Source organism: Salvelinus namaycush, chromosome 8, assembly GCF_016432855.1.
Source record: "Salvelinus namaycush isolate Seneca chromosome 8, SaNama_1.0, whole genome shotgun sequence".
NCBI classification, from domain to species: Eukaryota; Metazoa; Chordata; class Actinopteri; order Salmoniformes; family Salmonidae; genus Salvelinus; species Salvelinus namaycush.
This window is the reverse complement of record NC_052314.1, coordinates 25,040,172-25,059,037: the sequence shown is the minus strand read 5'-3', so window position 1 is coordinate 25,059,037 and position 18,866 is coordinate 25,040,172. Positions and strand designations below refer to the sequence as shown.

Below are 18,866 nucleotides of genomic sequence, written 5' to 3'. Positions count from 1 at the left end.
TGATGATTGAGTTGGTGTGCATGGCCACGCAGTCATGGGTGAACAGGGAGTACAGGAGAGGGCTGAGAACGCACCCTTGTGGGGCCCCAGTATTGAGGATCATTGGGGTGGAGATGTTGTTACCTACCCTCACCACCTGGGGGCGGCCCGTCAGGAAGTCCAGGACCCAGTTGCACAGGGCGGGGTGTAGACCCAGGGTCTCGAGCTTAAGGACGAGTTTGGAGGGTACTATGGTGTTAAATGCTGAGCTGTAGTCGATGAACAGCATTCTTACATAGGTATTCCTCTTGTCCAGATGGGTTAGGGCAGTGTGCAGTGTGATTGCGATTGCGTCGTCTGTGGACCTATTGGGGCGGTAAGCAAATTGTAGTGGGTCTAGAGTGTCAGGTAGGTTGGAGGTGATATGGTCCTTGACTAGTCTCTCAAAGCACTTCATGATGACGGAAGTGAGTGCTACGGGGCGGTAGTCATTTAGCTCAGTTACTTTAGCTTTCTTGGGAACAGGAACAATGGTGGCCCTCTTGAAGCATGTGGGAACAGCAGACTGGGATAAGGATTGATTGAATATGTCCGTAAACACACCAGCCAGCTGGTCTGCGCATGCTCTGAGGACGCAGCTAGGGTTGTTGTCTGGGCCTGCAGCCTTGCGAGGGTTAACACGTTTAAATGTTTTACTCACGTTGGCTGCAGTGAAGGAGAGCCCGTAGGTTTTGGTAGCGGGCCGTGTCAGTGGCACTGTATTGCCCTCAAAGCGAGCAAAGAAGTTGTTTAGTTTGTCTGGGAGCAAGACATCGTGGTCCGTGACGGGCTGGTTTTTCTTTTGTAGTCCGTGATTGACTGTAGACCCTGCCACATACCTCTCGTGTCTGAGATTCACTGCTACACTGAGGGAACTTACATATAACTGTATGTGTGGGTTACAGAGATGGGGTAGTCATTAACAAATCATGTTAAACACTACTATTGCACACAGAGTGAGACCATGCAACTTATTTTGTGACTTGCTAAGCAAATGTTTGCTCCTGAACTTATTTAGGCTTGCCATAACAAAAGGGTTGAATACTTACTTTCAGTTTTTCATTTTACATGAATTTGTAAACATTCTAAAAACATAATTCCACTTTTGACATTATGGGGTATTGTGTGTAGATCAGTAACACAACATATTTTAAATTCAGGCTGTAACACAACAAAATGTGGAAAAAGTCAAGGGGTGTGAATACTTTCTGAAGCCACTGTAAATATTTGGTCACACGATTCATTTTGTGTATGGTTTCTTAGAAACATGGGGTGATTCAACTAACCCTTTGGCCCGATTTCCCCACTCTCCCCTACTGACCATAACTAAACACAGGTCACTGCTTTCAAATCAACCTTAAGTCATTCACCTTTGGATATCTTTATTTGATACAAAGTACACAGTTGTATGACAGGGAAATCAATACTCTGTTCAAAAGTGTAAAAAAGTTAAAGAAAAAGAAACACCAAGAACACTATGTTCAGTACGTATATTGAGAGAATCTATAATTGGACCTGGAATATGTGTAATTTTAGTAAATCTGCGTTAGTAAATTGCTATTAGTTCAATATTGAGTGCTCCGTAAATTGCAGTTACCTGTAGTTGAATCAATAAAATACACAGTAATGATATCCTGTAGTCTACTTCTCTCTGTCCAGTGAATCGCAACACTCACAGCTGTTTCCTGCTTCTTCCAGCCAGCCAGTTTGGAGACATCATGTGTTGCTCTATGTTTTGATCAGAGTAAGGGGGAAGTGGTCAAAGTGAGGAGGTGGTCACCGTGGCAGGGCTCGGACCAGGAACTCCGCTGGGGAGTGAGTGAACCCCAGGACACCCTCCAAACTGGGCATGGCTCCAGGGACCGGAGACAAGGAGAAACGCTGGAGCAAGGAGGAGAAGAACAGGAACAGTTCCATACGAGCCAGATGCTCCCCCACACACGCACGCTTACCTGGAGAGACAGACACACACACATTTAATCTGAGGAGACACACGCTTACCCGAGGGAGAAAGATATGTGACTGACTGGGTTTGAACCCGGATCATTTGTCAAAAGCTCAGGAGTGGCAGATATCCTAGTGGTTTGAGAGGCGAGCCAGCAACCGGAGGGTTCAACTGAACAAAATCTGTCTGGAAGTGAGCTGGCAACAGGAGAGTTGCTGGTATCAAATCATGTATGCTATTGCCTACCGTTGTAACCCTGAGCAATGCACTTAACCCCCCAAAACAACAGCTTCCTGGGCACTCAGTGTGGAAGCCCCCCACCTCTCCAAAAACCTGAATACGTGTGTCTTTCGGACGGGTTGTGATAAAAGCAGATGTCAAATTTCAGTTGGACCTTCTGTACAATTGACCCATAAAGAGCTCTTAATCTTAACATTAAGTTTTCCGGTCACAGGCAAGGTTACTCATCACACAAGTTTGTAATTAAAACATGAAAACACAACCCACAAAGATCATAACCTGAGCAACAAATAATACATGTTGTACGGATGGTCTGCTGTATCACCTGCTGAGAAAGGCAGGAAGGCATCTCTCCTTCTGAACTGTCCTTCAGAATTCAGGAAGTGCTCTGGGTTGAAAGTGTTTGGAGTTTCCCACTCGTCTTTGTCAAACAGCACCGAAGACAGGTTGGTGTTGACAACAGTCCCCTGAATAGCACAGAGATACTGTAACTCACAGACTGCCCACCTGCCCAGCAATGTGCAGAGCAGGACTATAGCCTATTATCAGTTGTAGCAGCCATATGGTTAAGTTGGTACATTAATGACTAACTGTACAAATCATGCATGGATTTTGGTAGCTATTGTTTGTATTCTACTAGCCTTGAGAGCTGAATGTCACAAAAGTTCAGGGACAAGAATCATTCACTTGACAAATGGAGGGACTCAGGAGTGTTAATGCTGTATCTTACCTTGGGTATGAAATATTCCCCAAGTTTCGTGTCTTTGCTGGCCATCTTGGGGAAACCCAGCGGCAAAATGTTTCCTATCCTCTGTGTCTCATGGATGACAGCGTCAGTGAAGGGCATGTTGAGTCTGTCAGCCATGGTGGGCTGGCGGGACTGTCCTATCACTCTGTCTATCTCAGCCTGGACCTTATCTGGAGGGATACAGGAGAAGGGATCAATCAATTGATCAATCAAACTCAGGGGTGCTGTGGAAGAGTCGACTCACCCTGTATCTCTGGGTAGTTCATCATGTAGACCAGGGCCCAGCGTAAGGTGGTGGCAGTGGACTCCGTCCCAGCCTCGATCAGGTCCAGAGTACACACCACCAGAGTCTCTGTGTTGAAGCCAGCTTTAGGGTCCTCCTTCCTCTGAGAACGTTGAAGGAGAAGGTGGATTGGAATGTGTCAAAATAAAAGAAAACATGACTTGTCTGTCTGGTAGAAGTGGTTCGCTACATTCACGTGATGTGTGTCTTTGACCTTTGTCTTAGTGTTGGCTACTATTCTGGTACCATACCTTGTCAATCTCTGTGAGGTATGTGTCTATGTAGTCCCGGGGGTCCTCTGGATCCCAGTCCTCCTGATGCTTCTCTATCTCTGCCTGCAGGAAGTCGGTGATCTTTTGGTAGTTGGAGTGGATGGTCTGGTGGGGACCAGGCAGGTATTTCATGATGTGTGGGAAGGCATCATACAGCTGGGACAGGGAGGGACAGAGTTACACATACAGATCAAACTACAGGAGAACAGTTTATACTGTATGTGCATAATAGTTATGATAAAAGGATAGGATTTTTCAGGTAATTCACCAAAATAGTTTTGTGATGGACAGGGACATGAGCTCTGACCACTGAGAGCTAGGCTCTAAGTTTAACATCCCATCTGAAGGAGTTAAGACCATTGACCAGCCAACAACTTGACACCCACCTGAGCCCGAGCAGAGCCGGATAGTATCACAACCTCGTTGTCCAAGCGTAGGAGCTTCTGGAAGTTTTCATCGCTGTACTCGAAGCGATGGCCGAACACCACAGAAGAGATAATGTTCCCCACCGCGTTGTTCAGGATGAAATGGGGGTTGAACCCTCCCCCTAACAGTAACACATACTGGCTATGCAAAGCTTGGATGGATTCTCTCATCAACTGTTGTCCTGCATGTGTCTTTATTATTTTATTATTATTATTAGTAGTAGTAAGTTAAGTATAAGTGGACCAAAGGCACATGAAGGTTACACTTATTCTATAGGGGACACATTTGACATTATATATTGATAGAGTGTGCAAGTATCAAGTGTGTTCTCACAATGTTATGACAGGAATGTGTACAGTACATGTCTGGTGTATGTCTACAGTGCAGTGTTGTTATTTCTATAAAATAAAAAGCAGTAACCCTAACCCTAAATATACCGTACCGTATACATACCCTGCTCCTCTCTGAAAGCCTCACACAGGAAGTTGCTCTCCAGCTGGATGTAGTGCTCCTGTCCCTTCTTCCCTTCTCCGAAGTATCGCAGGTGGGTATGAGCAAACTTTCTCTGGGTCTTCCACATGTGACCGTTGCTTAGAGTGATACCTGAGGGCAGAGGAGAGGTAGAGATTAAGAGCCAGGTATTGGGTGGATCTCAATAGTCTAAAATGTCCTTCATCTCCTTATCTCCTTTCCCCCATCTGCAGTAATACGTGCATTGGGCAGGTGGAAAGTTAATTCCTGGTAGGCATCCTTTTTCAACTATTTCAGATGAAGGAGAGGAAGCGAGGTAGGCAAGCGTCTTTAGATTATTGACAATATATTTTTCTTTATTTTTACTATTTTGTACATTGTAGAATAATAGTGACGACATCGAAACTATGAAATAACACATATGGAATCATGTAGTAACCAAAAAAGTGTTAAAGTGTTATATTTGATATATTTGAGATTATTCAAAGTAGCCACCCTTTGCCTTGATGACAGCTTTGCACACTCTTGGCATTCTCTCAACCAGCTTCATGAGGTAGTCACCTGGAATGTGCCTTGTTAAAAATTAATTTGTGGAATATCTTTCCTTCTTAATGCGTTTGAGCCAATCAGTTGTGATGTGACAAGGTAAAGGTGGAATACAGAAGATAGCCCTATTTGGGGAAAAAACAAGTCCATATTATGGTAAGAACAGCTCAAATAAGCAAAGAGAAATTACAGTCCATCATTACTTTAAGACATCAGAAGGTCAGTCAAGTTTCTTAGAGCTAACCGCACCTCAGATTGCAGCCCAAATAAATGCTTCACAGAGCTCAAGTAACAGACACATCTCAACATCAACCGCTCAGAGGAGACTGTGTCAATCAGGCCTTCATGGTCGAATTGCTGCAAAGAAACCACTACTAAAGGACACCAATAAGAATAAGAGACTTGCTTGGGCCAAGAAACACAAGCAATGGACATTAGACCAGTGGAAATCTGTCCTTTGGTCTGATGAGTCTAAATTTTAGATTTTTGGTTTCAACCACTGTGTCTTTGTGAGATGCAGAGTAGGTGAATGTGGATCCTATAGCCCAATCTCACTTTTAAACTGTGATTACAAAATCCTAGCCAAGCTCTTAGCCACCCATATGGAAGGCTCACTACACCCAGTAATACACTCTGACCAGACTGGCTTTATGAGAAATAGGCATTCATTTTTCAATATTAGATGCCTTATGAATATACTGTACAGTACTCCCCAGCATTGGGGGACCTGGAGGTGGTGGTCTCGCTCGATGCGGAAAAAGCTTTTGACCGCGTTGAGTGGGACTACCTAACAGCTGCCCTTTATAGATTTGGCTTTGGCCCCAAATTCATTGCGTAGATAAAGATTCTTTATTTTTCTCCCATGGCTTTGGTACGGACGAACAACTTGTCCTCTGACTATTTTCCCTTGCACCGCGGATCCAGACAGGATTGTCCACTCTCCCCCTTGTTGTTTGCTTTGGCAAATGAGTCCCTCACCATCGCACCGCACTCTAATTATGCCATTCAAGGTATAATCAGGATGGGCTTAGAGCAGAAAGTCTCACTATATGCTGACGACCTCCTTTTGTTTATCTCCAGTCCTGATTCCACATTACCACATGCCTTATCTATTCTTAAAAAGTTTGGATCAATCTCAGGGTACAAGCTGCATCTAGGCAAGAGTGAGCTTTTTCCTGTAAATAAGGCTGCTTTAAAGTACTCTTTTACAAGCTTTCAGTTTAGGATTGTCTGGGATCAATTCACCTACTTGGGAGTTAAAGTGACAAGGACATATTCAAATTTGTTTAAGGAAAACATTGTTGCTCTAGCAGACAGTTTAAAATAATCTTTGACTTTTGGGAAGTCTCTACCTCTTTCTCTTATTGGAAGGATTAATGTCATTAAAATGAATGTGTTCCCCAAATCTTTATATTTATTTCAATGTTTATCCATTTTTATTCCAAAATCTTTTTTTTATTCACTGGATCAAACATTCATGTATTTTATTTGGGATGGAAAGGTACCACGGATTTGTAGAATACATCTACATAAGCCTAAGGCATTGGGTGGTTTAGCTCTACCAAATTTTCAAACATACTATTGGGCTGCAAATTTCAGAGCCCTTTTGTACTGGCTGCAGACCGATCCTACTGGCCCAAGACCACTCTGGGTCCAGATGGAGTCTGAATCGTGTAAACCTGCTGCACTTTCTTCTGTGTTGTGCTCGTCTCTCCCATTTAGCCTTTTGCCTCCGAGGCTTTTCTCTATCAGGCCCAATCAATCAGAACATGTTATTCACTGGGCCTCTCCTCACTAGCCCAATTATTCTTTGATGATACATTTGCCTCTTTTGCTCGGCTACAGGAAGAGTTCAACCTCCCCCAATCCTACTTCTTCCACTATCTTCAGACTAGGAACTTTGTCAGAGCTAACACACCTGAATTTCCCCATAGGCCTGCTAATACAGCTGTAGAGAGCATCTTTGAGCTAAACAAGCTTCCTAGTGGTGCAGTTACAGATGTATATGCAATCATTAATGACTTATAGAACCCTTCTTTGCTGCCTTTAAAAACTCAATGGGAAAAGGATTTGGGGGAGGAACTTGGGGAAGACACCTGGGAATCTGTGTTGCACAGGCTGCATTCATCCTCTTTTAGCACTAGACACAGCCTCATTCAATTCAAGGTGTTTAACCGTATCCACTGGTCCTTCGCCAAACTTGGAAGAATATTCTCTGATTTTGATCCTACCTGTGTCCGATGTAAAACGGAACCAGTATCATATGTTTTGGGGCTGTCACAAACTGTCAGGTTTCTGGTAATTAATATTTAAATGTTTCTCTGATATATATGACACTGTTATAGATCCGTCTCCCATTACAACCCTTTTTGGAGTCCTGCCCATAGGTATCAAGAATTCAGACGGACACTGTTGCTTATACAACTCTTTTAGCTAGACGGCTAATACTCCAGAACTGGAAGTTGGCAGTTCCCCCATCTTATAAATATTGGGTGGGAGATGGGTTGTGCTCTTTGAAATTAGATTTTTTTTTAAATTCAATACACGTGGGAATCCCAAACTGTTTTATGAGGCTTGGGCTCCATTCCGGTCTTACTTTAAACAGTCCATCCTCTGATGGCATTCATATTAAAACAAAAATAACTCTGTATTTGACACCCCTGTGTCAAATACTCATCCAAATACTCAAATGCTCATCCAAGGGTTGGATGAGCATTTCTTGGTGTGGATGCCTTGTTCATCTTGCCCTGTCAGAGACTAAAATGTGAGCTTGTTTTGTGCTGTTTTTTATTTTGTTTACACCTACATAACAAAAGCATTGTAAACTTTTTTGGTCCAGTGGATGGTCGGTCTGTGGCCATGACTGTCTGTGAGTGTGAGTGGTTGCATTTCTCCACCCATATCCCTTGTCTGTTTACAGGAACAATGGTGACTCTGTCCCTGTACTACAGATTGCACTTTAACCTTTGTAGCCTTCTGCATGGTGTGTTTAACTTGTCTGAAGTACGTTATCTTTATAGCTAGTCTTTTTTATTTTTTCTAGTTGTATATTATTTATATTGTTTTGTGTTGTCTTATGTATGTAAAACTGAATAAAGAGTAAAAAAAAACACCCTCTGTGTTTTGTTAGACAAGTAACCATTTATCCACATTATAGCAGGGGGTGTAAAGCCATAAAACATACATTTTTTAGGCAGTAGACTATAATCAATAATGTCAAAAGCTGCACTGAAGTCTAACAAGACACCCCCCACAATCATTTTATTATCAATTTCTTTCAGATAATCATCAGTCATTTGTGTAAGTGCTGTGCTTGTTGAGTGTCCTTCCCTATAAGCATGCTGAAAGTCTGTTGTCAATTTGTTTACTGTGAAATAGCATTGCATCTGGTCAAACAATTTGTTTTCCAGAAGTTTACTAAGGGTTGGTAACAGGCTGATTGGTTGGCTATTTGAGCTAGTAAAGGGGGGTTTACTATTCTTAGGTAGCGGAATGACTTTAGCTTCCCTCCATGCCTGAGGGCACACACTTTCTAGTAGGCTTAAATTGAAGATGTGGCAAATAAGTGGCAATATCGTCTGCTATTATCCTCAGTAATTTTACATCCAGATTGTCAGACCCCGGTGGCTTGTCATTGTTGATAGGCAACAATAATTTTTTTACCTCTTTCAAACGGACTTTACGGAATTCAAAAGTACAATTCTTGTCTTTCATAATTTGGTGAGATATACTTGGATGTGTAGTGTTAGCGTTTGTTGCTGGCATGTCATCCCTAAGTTTGCTTATCTTGCCAATGAAAAGGTCATTAAAGTAGTTGGCAATATCAGTGGGTTTTGTGATGAATGAGCCACCTGATTCAGTGAATGATGGAGCCGAGTTTGCCTTTTTTCCCAAAATGTCATTTAAGGTGCTCCAAAGCTTTTTACTATCATTCTTTATATCATTTATTTTTGTTTCATAGTATAGGTTATTTTTCTTTTTATTCAGTTTAGTCACATGATTTCTTAATTTGCAGTACGTTTGCCAATCAGTTGGGCTGCCAGACTTATTTGTCATACCTTCTGCCTCATCCCTCTAAACCAGGTATTCCCAAACTGGAGTACCCCCAGGGGTACGCACAATGCCGTCGGGGGTACGCCAAATAAAAATGTGATATTTTTTTTCACATTTTCAAACAGTTCATCTATATTTTCCAACAAGGCTATACATTTGGGTGAGTTTTTTTTCTTGCTTGAGTAGCCTCGTTTCACTGCCAAAAATACAATTAAAACATCTAGTGTTCAGCGAAATAACAACACAATGTCAAATACAGGTAGCCTAGTCAAATAATTAACATCCAATCACATTAACCATTACTCTCTCGCGGGAATTCCACTAATTGTCCGTATGTAGCCAAACGTAGCTGCTGCTCATTCCGTTTGCTCGAAAATTAATAAATGTTTAAAAAAAGTAAGACCTGCGTCCATAGAGACACATACTTGTTCTACTGGTAGTACTGCTACTACCAGCAGTACTACACCTGCAGCTGTCGACGACACAAGTTGTTCTGCTTCCACGAGCACATCCAAAGCTAGCATCAGTAATTCTACATTTGTTGTTAGCCCAGCTAGCATGGACACTGACAGCTGTGAATCTGATGCAGCCGAAGAGCTACTGTCCCCTTACCCGGAGAAGCACCGAACAACAGACAGGGACGTTGGACCATCGAAGAGGAGCAAATATGATGAGAACTACATTGATTTGGGGTTCACTTATATTGGGAGTAGTGCTTTCCTTAGCCACAGTGTGTTATATGTGAAAAAGTACTATCTCACAACTCGATGAAACCCTTACTCTTGCACAGACATTTAGAAACAAAACATGCCAATTTGAAAAATAAGCCACAGGAGTTTTTTGAGCAAGAATTAAGACGACTTTCGAGTAGTAAGACATGTATAAAAGCAACAGATACCATTAATAAGAAGGGGCTAGAAGCACCTAGAAGCATATGGTGAGCAACTGAGTGGCTAGGACAGGCATGCCCCAAACTATTGTGGAGGGCTTAATTCTTCCTGCTACCGCAGATATGGCTGGGACAATGCTGGGGGAAAAAGCCCAAAAAACTATACAGACAATGCCTTCATCAAACAACACTGTTTCACGACGCATCAGTGACATGGCAGGAGATGTTTTGAAACAATTACTGCTTCGCATACAAGCCAGTGAATCGTATCCAATAAAGCTGGATGAGTCAACAGCCGTGGTGGGCCTGGCACAGCTCCTGGTATATGTCCGTTACGTTTATGGGGGGTCAATTAAGGAAGACATCATCTTCTGCAAACCACTGGAAGCCAGGACAACAGGAGAGGATATTTTTAAAGTACTGGACAGCTTTGTGACATCAAAAGGACTTTGGTGGTCAAGATGTGTTGGTATCTGTACTGATGGCGCAAAAGCCATGACAGGGAGACATAGTGGAGTGGTAACGCTCGTGCAAGCAGTTGCTCCCAACGTCACTTGGGTACATTGTTGTCACGTTCCTGACCTGTTTTCTGTTGTTTTGTATGTGTTTAATTGGTCAGGGCGTGAGTTGGGGTGGGTAGTCTATGTTATGTGTTTTCTATGTTGGGTTAATGGTTTGCCTGGTATGGTTCTCAATTAGAGGCAGGTGTGTGTCGTTTCCTCTGATTGAGAGCCATATTAAGGTAGGTTGTTCTCACTGTTTGTTTGTGGGTGATTGTTCCTGTGTCTGTGTATACCACATGGGACTGTTTCGTTTGTTCGTTCATTTTAGGTAGTCTGTTCCTGTTCGTGCGTTCTTCGTCTATATGTAAGTTCGTTTGTTTCAGGTCTGTTGCCTTCGTTTATTGTTTTGTAGTTTGTTCTAGTGTTTTGTCAGTGTTTCGTCTGTTAAATAAATTCAGTATGTATTCATCACCCGCTGCGCCTTGGTCCGTTCAATCACCACAAGACGAACGTAACAGAATCACCCACCAAACCCGGATCAAGCAGCGGGTTAACGGGCAACAGCGACAGCAGCAGTGGTTCAAGGAGGAATGGACATGGGAGGAGATTCTGGACGGAGAAGGACCCTGGGCAGAGCCAGAGGAGTGTCGCCGCCCAAAAGCGGAGCTGGAGGCATCTAAAGCGGAGAGGCGGCATTATGAGGCGCTAGCAAGGCAGAGCGGCTGGAAGCCCGAGAGGCTCACCCAAAAATTTCTTGGGGGGGGGCTAAAGGGTAGTGTGGCGAGGGCAGGTAGGAAACCTGCGCCCACTTCCCATGCTTACCGTGGAGAGCGAGAGTACGGGCAGACACCGTGTTACGCAGTAGAGCGCATGGTGTCTCCTGTACGTGTTCATAGCCCGGTGCGGGTTATTCCACCTCCCCGCACTAGCCGGGCTAGATTGAGCATTGAGCCAAGTGCCATGAAGCCGGCTCTACATATCTGGCCTCCAGTACGTCTCCTCGGGCCGGTGTACATGGCACCAGCCTTACGCATGGTGTCCCCGGTTCGCCAACACAGCCCAGTGCGGGTTATTCCACCTCCCCGCACTGGACGGGCTACGGGGAGCATTCAACCAGGTAAGGTTGGGCAGGCTCAGTGCTCAAGGGAGCCAGTACGCCTGCACGGTCCGGTATATCCGGCGCCACCTTCCCGCCCCAGCCCAGTACCTCCAGTTCCAGCACCCCGCACTCGCCTTATGGTGCGTGGCCCCAGCCCAGTACCACCAGTGCCTCCAGTTCCGGCACCACGCACCAAGCCTCCTGTGCGTCCTCAGAGCCCTGTACGCACTGTTCCTTCTCCCCGCACTCGCCCTGAGGTGCGTGCCCTCAGCCCGGTACCACCAGTGCCGGTACCACGCACCAGGCCTATAGTGCGCATCGAGAGTCCAGTGTGCCCTGTTCCTGCTCCCCGCACTAGCCTTGAGGTGCGTGTCTCCAGTCCGGTACCACCAGTTCCGGCACCACGCACCAGGCCTACTGTGCGCCTCAGCGGGTCAGAGTCATCCGTCTGCCCAGCGCCGTCTGAGCCATCCGTCTGCCCAGCGCCGTCTGAGCCATCCGTCTGCCCAGCGCCATCTGAGCCATCCGTCTGCCCAGCGCCGTCTGAGCCATCCGTCTGCCTAGCGCCATCTGAGCCATCTGTCTGCCCAGCGCCATCTGAGTCATCCGTCTGCCACGAGCCATCTGAGTCATCCGTCTGCCACGAGCCGCTAGAGCCGCCCGTCTGCCCCGAGCCATTAGAGCCGTCCGTCAGTCAGGAGCCGCTAGAGCCGTCCGTAGGTCAGGAGCTGCCAGAGCCGCCAGCCAGTCAGGAGCTGCCAGAGCCGCCAGCCAGTCAGGAGCTGCCAGAGCCGCCAGCCAGTCAGGAGCTGCCAGAGCCGCCAGCCAGTCAGGAGCTGCCAGAGCCGCCAGCCAGTCAGGAGCTGCCAGAGCCGCCAGCCAGTCAGAAGCTGCCAGAGCCGCCAGCCAGTCAGGAGCTGCCAGAGCTGCCCTACAGTCATGAGCTGCCCTCCAGTCATGAGCTGCCCTCCAGTCATGAGCTGCCCTACAGTCATGAGCTGCCCTACAGTCATGAGCTGCCCTCCAGTCATGAGCTGCCCTCCAGTCATGAGCTGCCCTCCAGTCCGGAGCTGCCATTCAGTCCGGAGCTGCCATTCAGTCCGGAGCTGCCATTCAGTCCGGAGCTGCCATTCAGTCCGGAGCTGCCATTCAGTCCGGAGCTGCCATTCGTCCTGAGTTGTCCCTCTGTCCTGAGCTGTCATTCGTCCTGAGTTGTCCCTCTGTCCTGAGCTACCTCTTTGTCCTGCGCTACCTCTTTGTCCTGAGCTACCTCTCTGTCCTGAGTTGTCTCCTCTATTTTAGAGGGGCGTTGGTGAAGGTTCCTGGACCATGGTCGGGGGCGAGGGTCGCCACTCAAAGGACGCTAAGGAGGGGGACAAAGACAGTAGTGGAGTGGTGTCCTCGTCCACCGCCGGAGCCGCCACCGCGGACAGATGCCCACCCAGACCCTCCCCTTGAGTTTTAGGGGTGCGCCCGGAGTTCGCACCTTGAGGGGGGGGGTTCTGTCACGTTCCTGACCTGTTTTCTGTTGTTTTGTATGTGTTTAATTGGTCAGGGCGTGAGTTGGGGTGGGTAGTCTATGTTATGTGTTTTCTATGTTGGGTTAATGGTTTGCCTGGTATGGTTCTCAATTAGAGGCAGGTGTGTGTCGTTTCCTCTGATTGAGAGCCATATTAAGGTAGGTTGTTCTCACTGTTTGTTTGTGGGTGATTGTTCCTGTGTCTGTGTATACCACATGGGACTGTTTCGTTTGTTCGTTCATTTTAGGTAGTCTGTTCCTGTTCGTGCGTTCTTCGTCTATATGTAAGTTCGTTTGTTTCAGGTCTGTTGCCTTCGTTTATTGTTTTGTAGTTTGTTCTAGTGTTTTGTCAGTGTTTCGTCTGTTAAATAAATTCAGTATGTATTCATCACCCGCTGCGCCTTGGTCCGTTCAATCACCACAAGACGAACGTAACAATTGTAGCATCCACCGAGAGGCTCTTGCTGCTAAAGGAATGCCTGACAGCTTGAAAGACATTTTGGACACCACAGTGAAAATGGTTAATTTTGTTAAAGCAGGGCCCCTGAACTCTTGTTTATTTTCTGCACTATGCAATGATATGGGCAGCGACCATGTAACGCTTTTACAACACACAGAAGTGCGCTGGTTATCAAGGGAAAAAGTATTGACATGTTTTTTTAAATTGAGAGACGAGCTTAAAGTTTTCTTTAATGACCATAATTTTCACTTGTCTGACAGCTTGCATGATGATGAGTTTCTCACACGACTGGCCTATCTGGCCTGAATGATCTGAATGATAGCCTGAATGATCTGAATCTAGGATTACAGGGACTCTCCGCAACTATATTCAATGTGCGGAACGAAATTGAGGCTATGATTAAGAAGTTGTAGCTCTTCTCTGTCTGCATTAACAAGGAAATACACAGGTCTTTCCATTTGTGTGCAAATGAACTCAAGGTTACGAACAATGTCAAATGTGATATAGCGAAGCACCTGAGTTAGTTGGGTACGCAATTACTCAAGTACTTTCCCGAAACGGATGACACAAACAACTGGATCCGTTATCCCTTTCATGCCCTGCCTCCAGTCGACTTACCGATATCTGAACAAGAGAGCCTAATCGAAATTGCAACAAGCGGTTCTGTGAAAATGTTATTTAATGAGAAACCACTGCCAGATTTCTGGATTGGGCTGTGCTCAGAGTATCCTGCCTTGGCAAATCGCGCTGTTAAGACACTGATGCCCTTTGCAACCACGTACCTATGTGAGAGTGGATTCTCGGCCCTGACTAGCATGAAAACTAAATACAGGCACAGACTGTGTGTGGAAAAGAATTTAAGACTGAGACTCTCTCCAATACAACCCAACATTGCAGAGTTATGTGCATCCTTTCAAGCACACCCTTCTCATTAACCTGTGGTGAGTTATTCACAATTTTCGATAAACAAATAACATTTTATATGTAAGATGGCTAAATAAAGAGCAACATGATTGATTATTATTATATTATTATTTGTGCCCTGGTCCTATAAGAGCTCTTTGTCACTTCCCACAAGCCGGGTTGTGACAAAAACTCACACTCATTCTTATGTTTAAAAATGTATCTTATAGTGTATGTGTGACAGGCTTACAATGATGGCAAAAAACAACATTTGAGAGTGCGCTGACCCTGGTGCTAGAAGGGGTACGCAGCTGGAGGTTGAATGTTTGAAGGGGTACGGGACTATAAAAAGTTTGGGAACCACTGCTCTAAACCATAGTAATTTTCTTAATGGGTGCGTGCTTATTAGTAACTGGAATGAGCAATTTCATAAATGTGTCAAGTTTAGCATCTAGTTGCTCTCATTACACCCCACAGACCAGCAAATATTCTTTACATCATCAACATACGAATCCCTACAAAACTTATTGTATGACCTCTTATACACTATATTAGGCCCAGCCTTTGGAACTTTGATTTTCCTAGATATGACTACTATATTGTGATCACTACATCCTATGGATTTGGATACTGCTTTAAAGCAAATTTCTGCAGCATTAGTAAAGATATGATCTATACATGTTGATGATTTCATTCCTGTGCTGTTTGTAAATACTCTGGTAGGTTGACTGACAACCTGAACCAGGTTGCAGCCACTGGTTACAGTTTTACTTTTTTTTTGAGTGGGAAGCTTGATGAGAGTTTGTCAATATTTAAATCACCCAGAAAATATAGCTCTGTTGATATCATTTTCATTATCAAGCATTTCACACATATTATCCAGTATGGTGGCAAAAGTGCAAGATTATGTTATAATACTTTTATTGCATCATGGTTGTTTTATTCAACAGAATAGAGTATTGTTAACTATTGTGTGTGTGTTCTACTGAGGATGGGCCTCTGGGAGATAACACTGACAGGAGATTTACCATGTCATTTGGGTGATAAAACCTAAAGAGCATTCCAGAGCATGAGTTAATGTTTCTGTTCTATACCGTACCAGGGAGAGATGGTTCCAGTTTGGAGTCGGAGGGCCAGACACTGGTCTCTATACAATGAAAACGGTTGACACAGCAGATACTGTCTGCTATATATTATAGGTACAAATCTTAACCTTGTGACCCATTCTATATATATGTTGTTCGTCATGTAGGTTGAAAGGGGTGTATCTTTTGTCTTGGGGCTCTCAACGAATCATCAGAGACGGTGATTCGTTGACCAGCCATCGCTATTGCAAAGCTCTCACTATTAAAGATTTAGTTTAAGTATAACTCTGACTTGTGTGATAAGTTTGTCTCTCCTCATTTGATAGTAAAGAAATGAACCACCACACCAGTTACTGACTGTTGGCACTTGGTGGTCTATAGCAGCTTCCCACAAGAATAGGCTTAAGGTGAGGCAGATGAACCTGTAGCCATATTACTTCAACAGTATTTAACATGAGATCGTCTCTAAGCTTTACAGGAATGTAGTTCTGAATATAGACCGCAACACCGCCCCCGTTGGCATGTCTGTCTTTTCGGTAGACGTTATAACCATGTATTGCTACCACAGTATCATCAAAGGTATTATCTAAGTAAGTTTCAGATATCAGAATATGAATGTCATCTGTTACAAGCAAGTTATATACTTCATGGACCTTGTTTCTCAGGCTGCACATGTTAAGGGTTATTTTGAGCACTTTTCTGGTTTGCTTGATTGTTTTTAATGCTTTACTGGGAAGCTTATCAGAAGTAGACTTGCTCATGTTATTTATATTGGAGCTGATAGTGCAGGGTGAGCTACTAGGGCACACCACCTCAATGCTAACAGTATAACTGTTGGACCGCAGAGCGAAGGAAAAGCAGCCAACAAGTCCTCAGCATATGTGGGAACTCCTTCAAGACTGTTGAAAAAGCATTACTCATGAAGCTGGTTGAGAGAATGCCAAGAGTGTGAAAAGCTTTCATCAAGGCAAAGGGTGACTAATTTGAAGAATCTAAAACATATTTTGATTAACACTTTTCTGGTTCCTACATGATTTCATATGTGTTATTTCATAGTTTGATGTCTTCACTATTATTATACAATGTAGAAAATAGTAAAAAATAAAGAAAAACCCTTGAATGAGTAGGTGTATCCAAACTTTTGACTGGTAATGTACATAATGCAGAATTTTCATATCTAACATGTTTATCCTCTCCAAAAAAGCAACAGGAGTACATTCTAGTGCTCACAGCCTTTCTCACTGGAGCCTGGCCTGGTCAGAAGTGGTGCACTATGTAGGGAATAGTGTGCCACTCACTCACCAATGCCTTTGAAGGTGTCATGAAACAGAGGGACAATGGGCCGGTCATAGAAACTGTCCAGTTGGTTGACCAGAGCTTCCTTCACCATCTTAAACCCTGAGATAAACACTACCCTGTCAAAGCCTCGACGCAGGCTGAACACTGGACCATAGTCCTCAGCCATCTACAGGGAAGGAAGGAATGGTTGTGACACATTTATTACATTTTTATAAAAGATTTAACCTTTATTTAGAGAATCCCAATTGAGACCACAGTTTATTTTTCAATGGTGCCCTGTGTAAAACATGCCACATGCAAGTCAAATCTGTGTAAATTATTTCACTGCACTAGTAAAGATATAGTATTGGTAACATAAGTCATTAGTAATCAAATAGTTCTGATTAATATTAGCAATGATTATATGAGTATTTTTCTGACCTTGTCAATGGTCTTGAAGTCGAGCCCTGTGAAGACATTACCCAGGAAAGGTACAGACCAGGGTCCAGGGGGGAAGTTAGTTGGAGTTCTGTTTCTGACGATGTCCACCACCAAGAGAAACACAAAGATAAACACCAGCCAGCCCTTCACATCAAAACAGTCCAATACCGCCAGCAGAATCATGGTGAGAACATCTGTTTTTGCAGACTCTAAGACAGGTTGAAATGCTCTCTGTGATACTCTCTCTCGGTCTTTCTCTCTCAGCAGCCTCTCTCTCTTTCTCTCCGTTTCTGTCTCTCTCTGAAGCCCTCCTCTTTCTGTCTCTCTTTCTCTTAGCAGCCTCTCCACTACCAAGCCTATCCTTGGCAGTAGTAACTATAAGAGTCAGTGACAAGGATGAAAACGAGGCTGCTCGACCATTAACTTGTGGTCTCAGGAGTAGTGTTGTTCTGTAATGGGGCCACTTTCAGAGTTTCTGAGAAAAACAAACGAATACCAGACACGCAGGAGAGGGAGCACGAACTTTCTCTCTAAAATGCACTTTTGTAAATTTTTTCAGAAGCTGTAAAACTAGCAGTGATCTTGTTACAAGAAGGCTATCTACAGAATAAACCAACAGACAAGTTTAACTACAATAACATTCTCAGTAACATTTATTTGTTGTTGCTATTACTGTGGAATGTTGGTGTTTATATACAGTTGAAGTAGGAAGTTAACATACACTTAGGTTGGAGTCATTAAAACTCGTTTTTCAACCACTCCACAAATTTCTTGTTAACAAACTATAGTTTTGGCAAGTCGGTTAGGACATCAACTTTGTGCATGACACAAGTAATTTTTCCAACAATTGTTTACAGATAGATTATTTCACTTATAATTCACTGTATCACAATTCTAGTGGGTCAGATGTTTACATACACTAAGTTGACTGTGCCTTTAAACAGCTTGGAAAATTCCCGAAAATTATGTAATGGCTTTAGAAGCTTCTGATAGGCTATTTGACATAATTTGAGTCAATTGGAGGTGTACCTGTGGATGTATTTCAAGGCCTACCTTCAAACTCAGTGCCTCTTTGCTTGACATCATGGGAAAACCAAAATAAATCAGCCAAGACCTCAAATTGTTGACCTCCACAAGTCTGGTTCATCCTTGGGAGCAATTTCCAAATGCCTGAAGGTACCCCGTTCATCTGTACAAACAATAGTACGCAAGTATAAACACCATGGGACCACGCAGTCGTCATACCGCTCAGGAAGGAGTCGCGTTCTGTCTCCTAGAGAAGAATGTGCTTTGGTGCTAAAAGTGCAAATCAATCCCAGAACAACAGGAAAGGACCCTGTGAAGATGCTGGAGGAAACAGGTACAAAAGTATCTATATCCACAGTAAAACGAGTCCTATATCGACATAACCTGAAAGGTCGCTCAGCAAGGAAGAAGCCACTGCGCCAAAACCGCCATAAAAAAGCCAGACTACGGTTTGCAACTACACATGGGGACAAAGATCGTACTTTTTGGAGAAATGTCCTCTGGTCTGATGAAACAAAAAGGAGGAAAAAGGGGGACGCTTGTAAGCTGAAGAACACCATCCCAACCTTGAAGCACGGGGGTGGCAGCATCATGTTGTGTGAGTGCTTTGCTGCAGGAGGGACTGGTGCACTTCACAACATAGATGGCATCATGAGAAAGG

The 18,866-nt window shown here is 44.2% G+C and overlaps 1 protein-coding gene across 1 annotated transcript; it reads right to left on the bottom strand.

Moving 5' to 3' along the window:
- Nucleotides 1-1,383: 1,383 nt before the first annotated feature.
- LOC120052543 (cytochrome P450 2J2-like) lies at nucleotides 1,384-17,520 on the bottom strand. Its single transcript, XM_038999515.1, has 9 exons — nucleotides 17,180-17,520; nucleotides 16,763-16,925; nucleotides 4,386-4,535; nucleotides 3,893-4,053; nucleotides 3,486-3,662; nucleotides 3,196-3,337; nucleotides 2,934-3,121; nucleotides 2,529-2,670; nucleotides 1,384-1,970 (listed from the first exon to the last, which is right to left on the bottom strand). The coding sequence occupies exons 1-9, from the start codon at nucleotides 17,360-17,362 to the stop codon at nucleotides 1,795-1,797; spliced, it is 1,482 nt and encodes a 493-aa protein (XP_038855443.1). The 5' UTR covers nucleotides 17,363-17,520; the 3' UTR covers nucleotides 1,384-1,794.
- Nucleotides 17,521-18,866: the final 1,346 nt, after the last annotated feature.

Coding starts and splice junctions, on each gene's coding strand:
- LOC120052543 (XM_038999515.1), bottom strand. CDS start 17,362: ATGATTCTGCTGGCGGTATTGGACTGTTTTGATGTGAAGGGCTGGCTG. Junction 3,663..3,892: donor CCGGCTCTGCTCGGGCTCAG/GTGGGTGTCAAG, acceptor TCCCTGTCCCAG/CTGTATGATGCCTTCCCACA. Junction 2,671..2,933: donor GGGAATATTTCATACCCAAG/GTAAGATACAGC, acceptor TGTGCTATTCAG/GGGACTGTTGTCAACACCAA.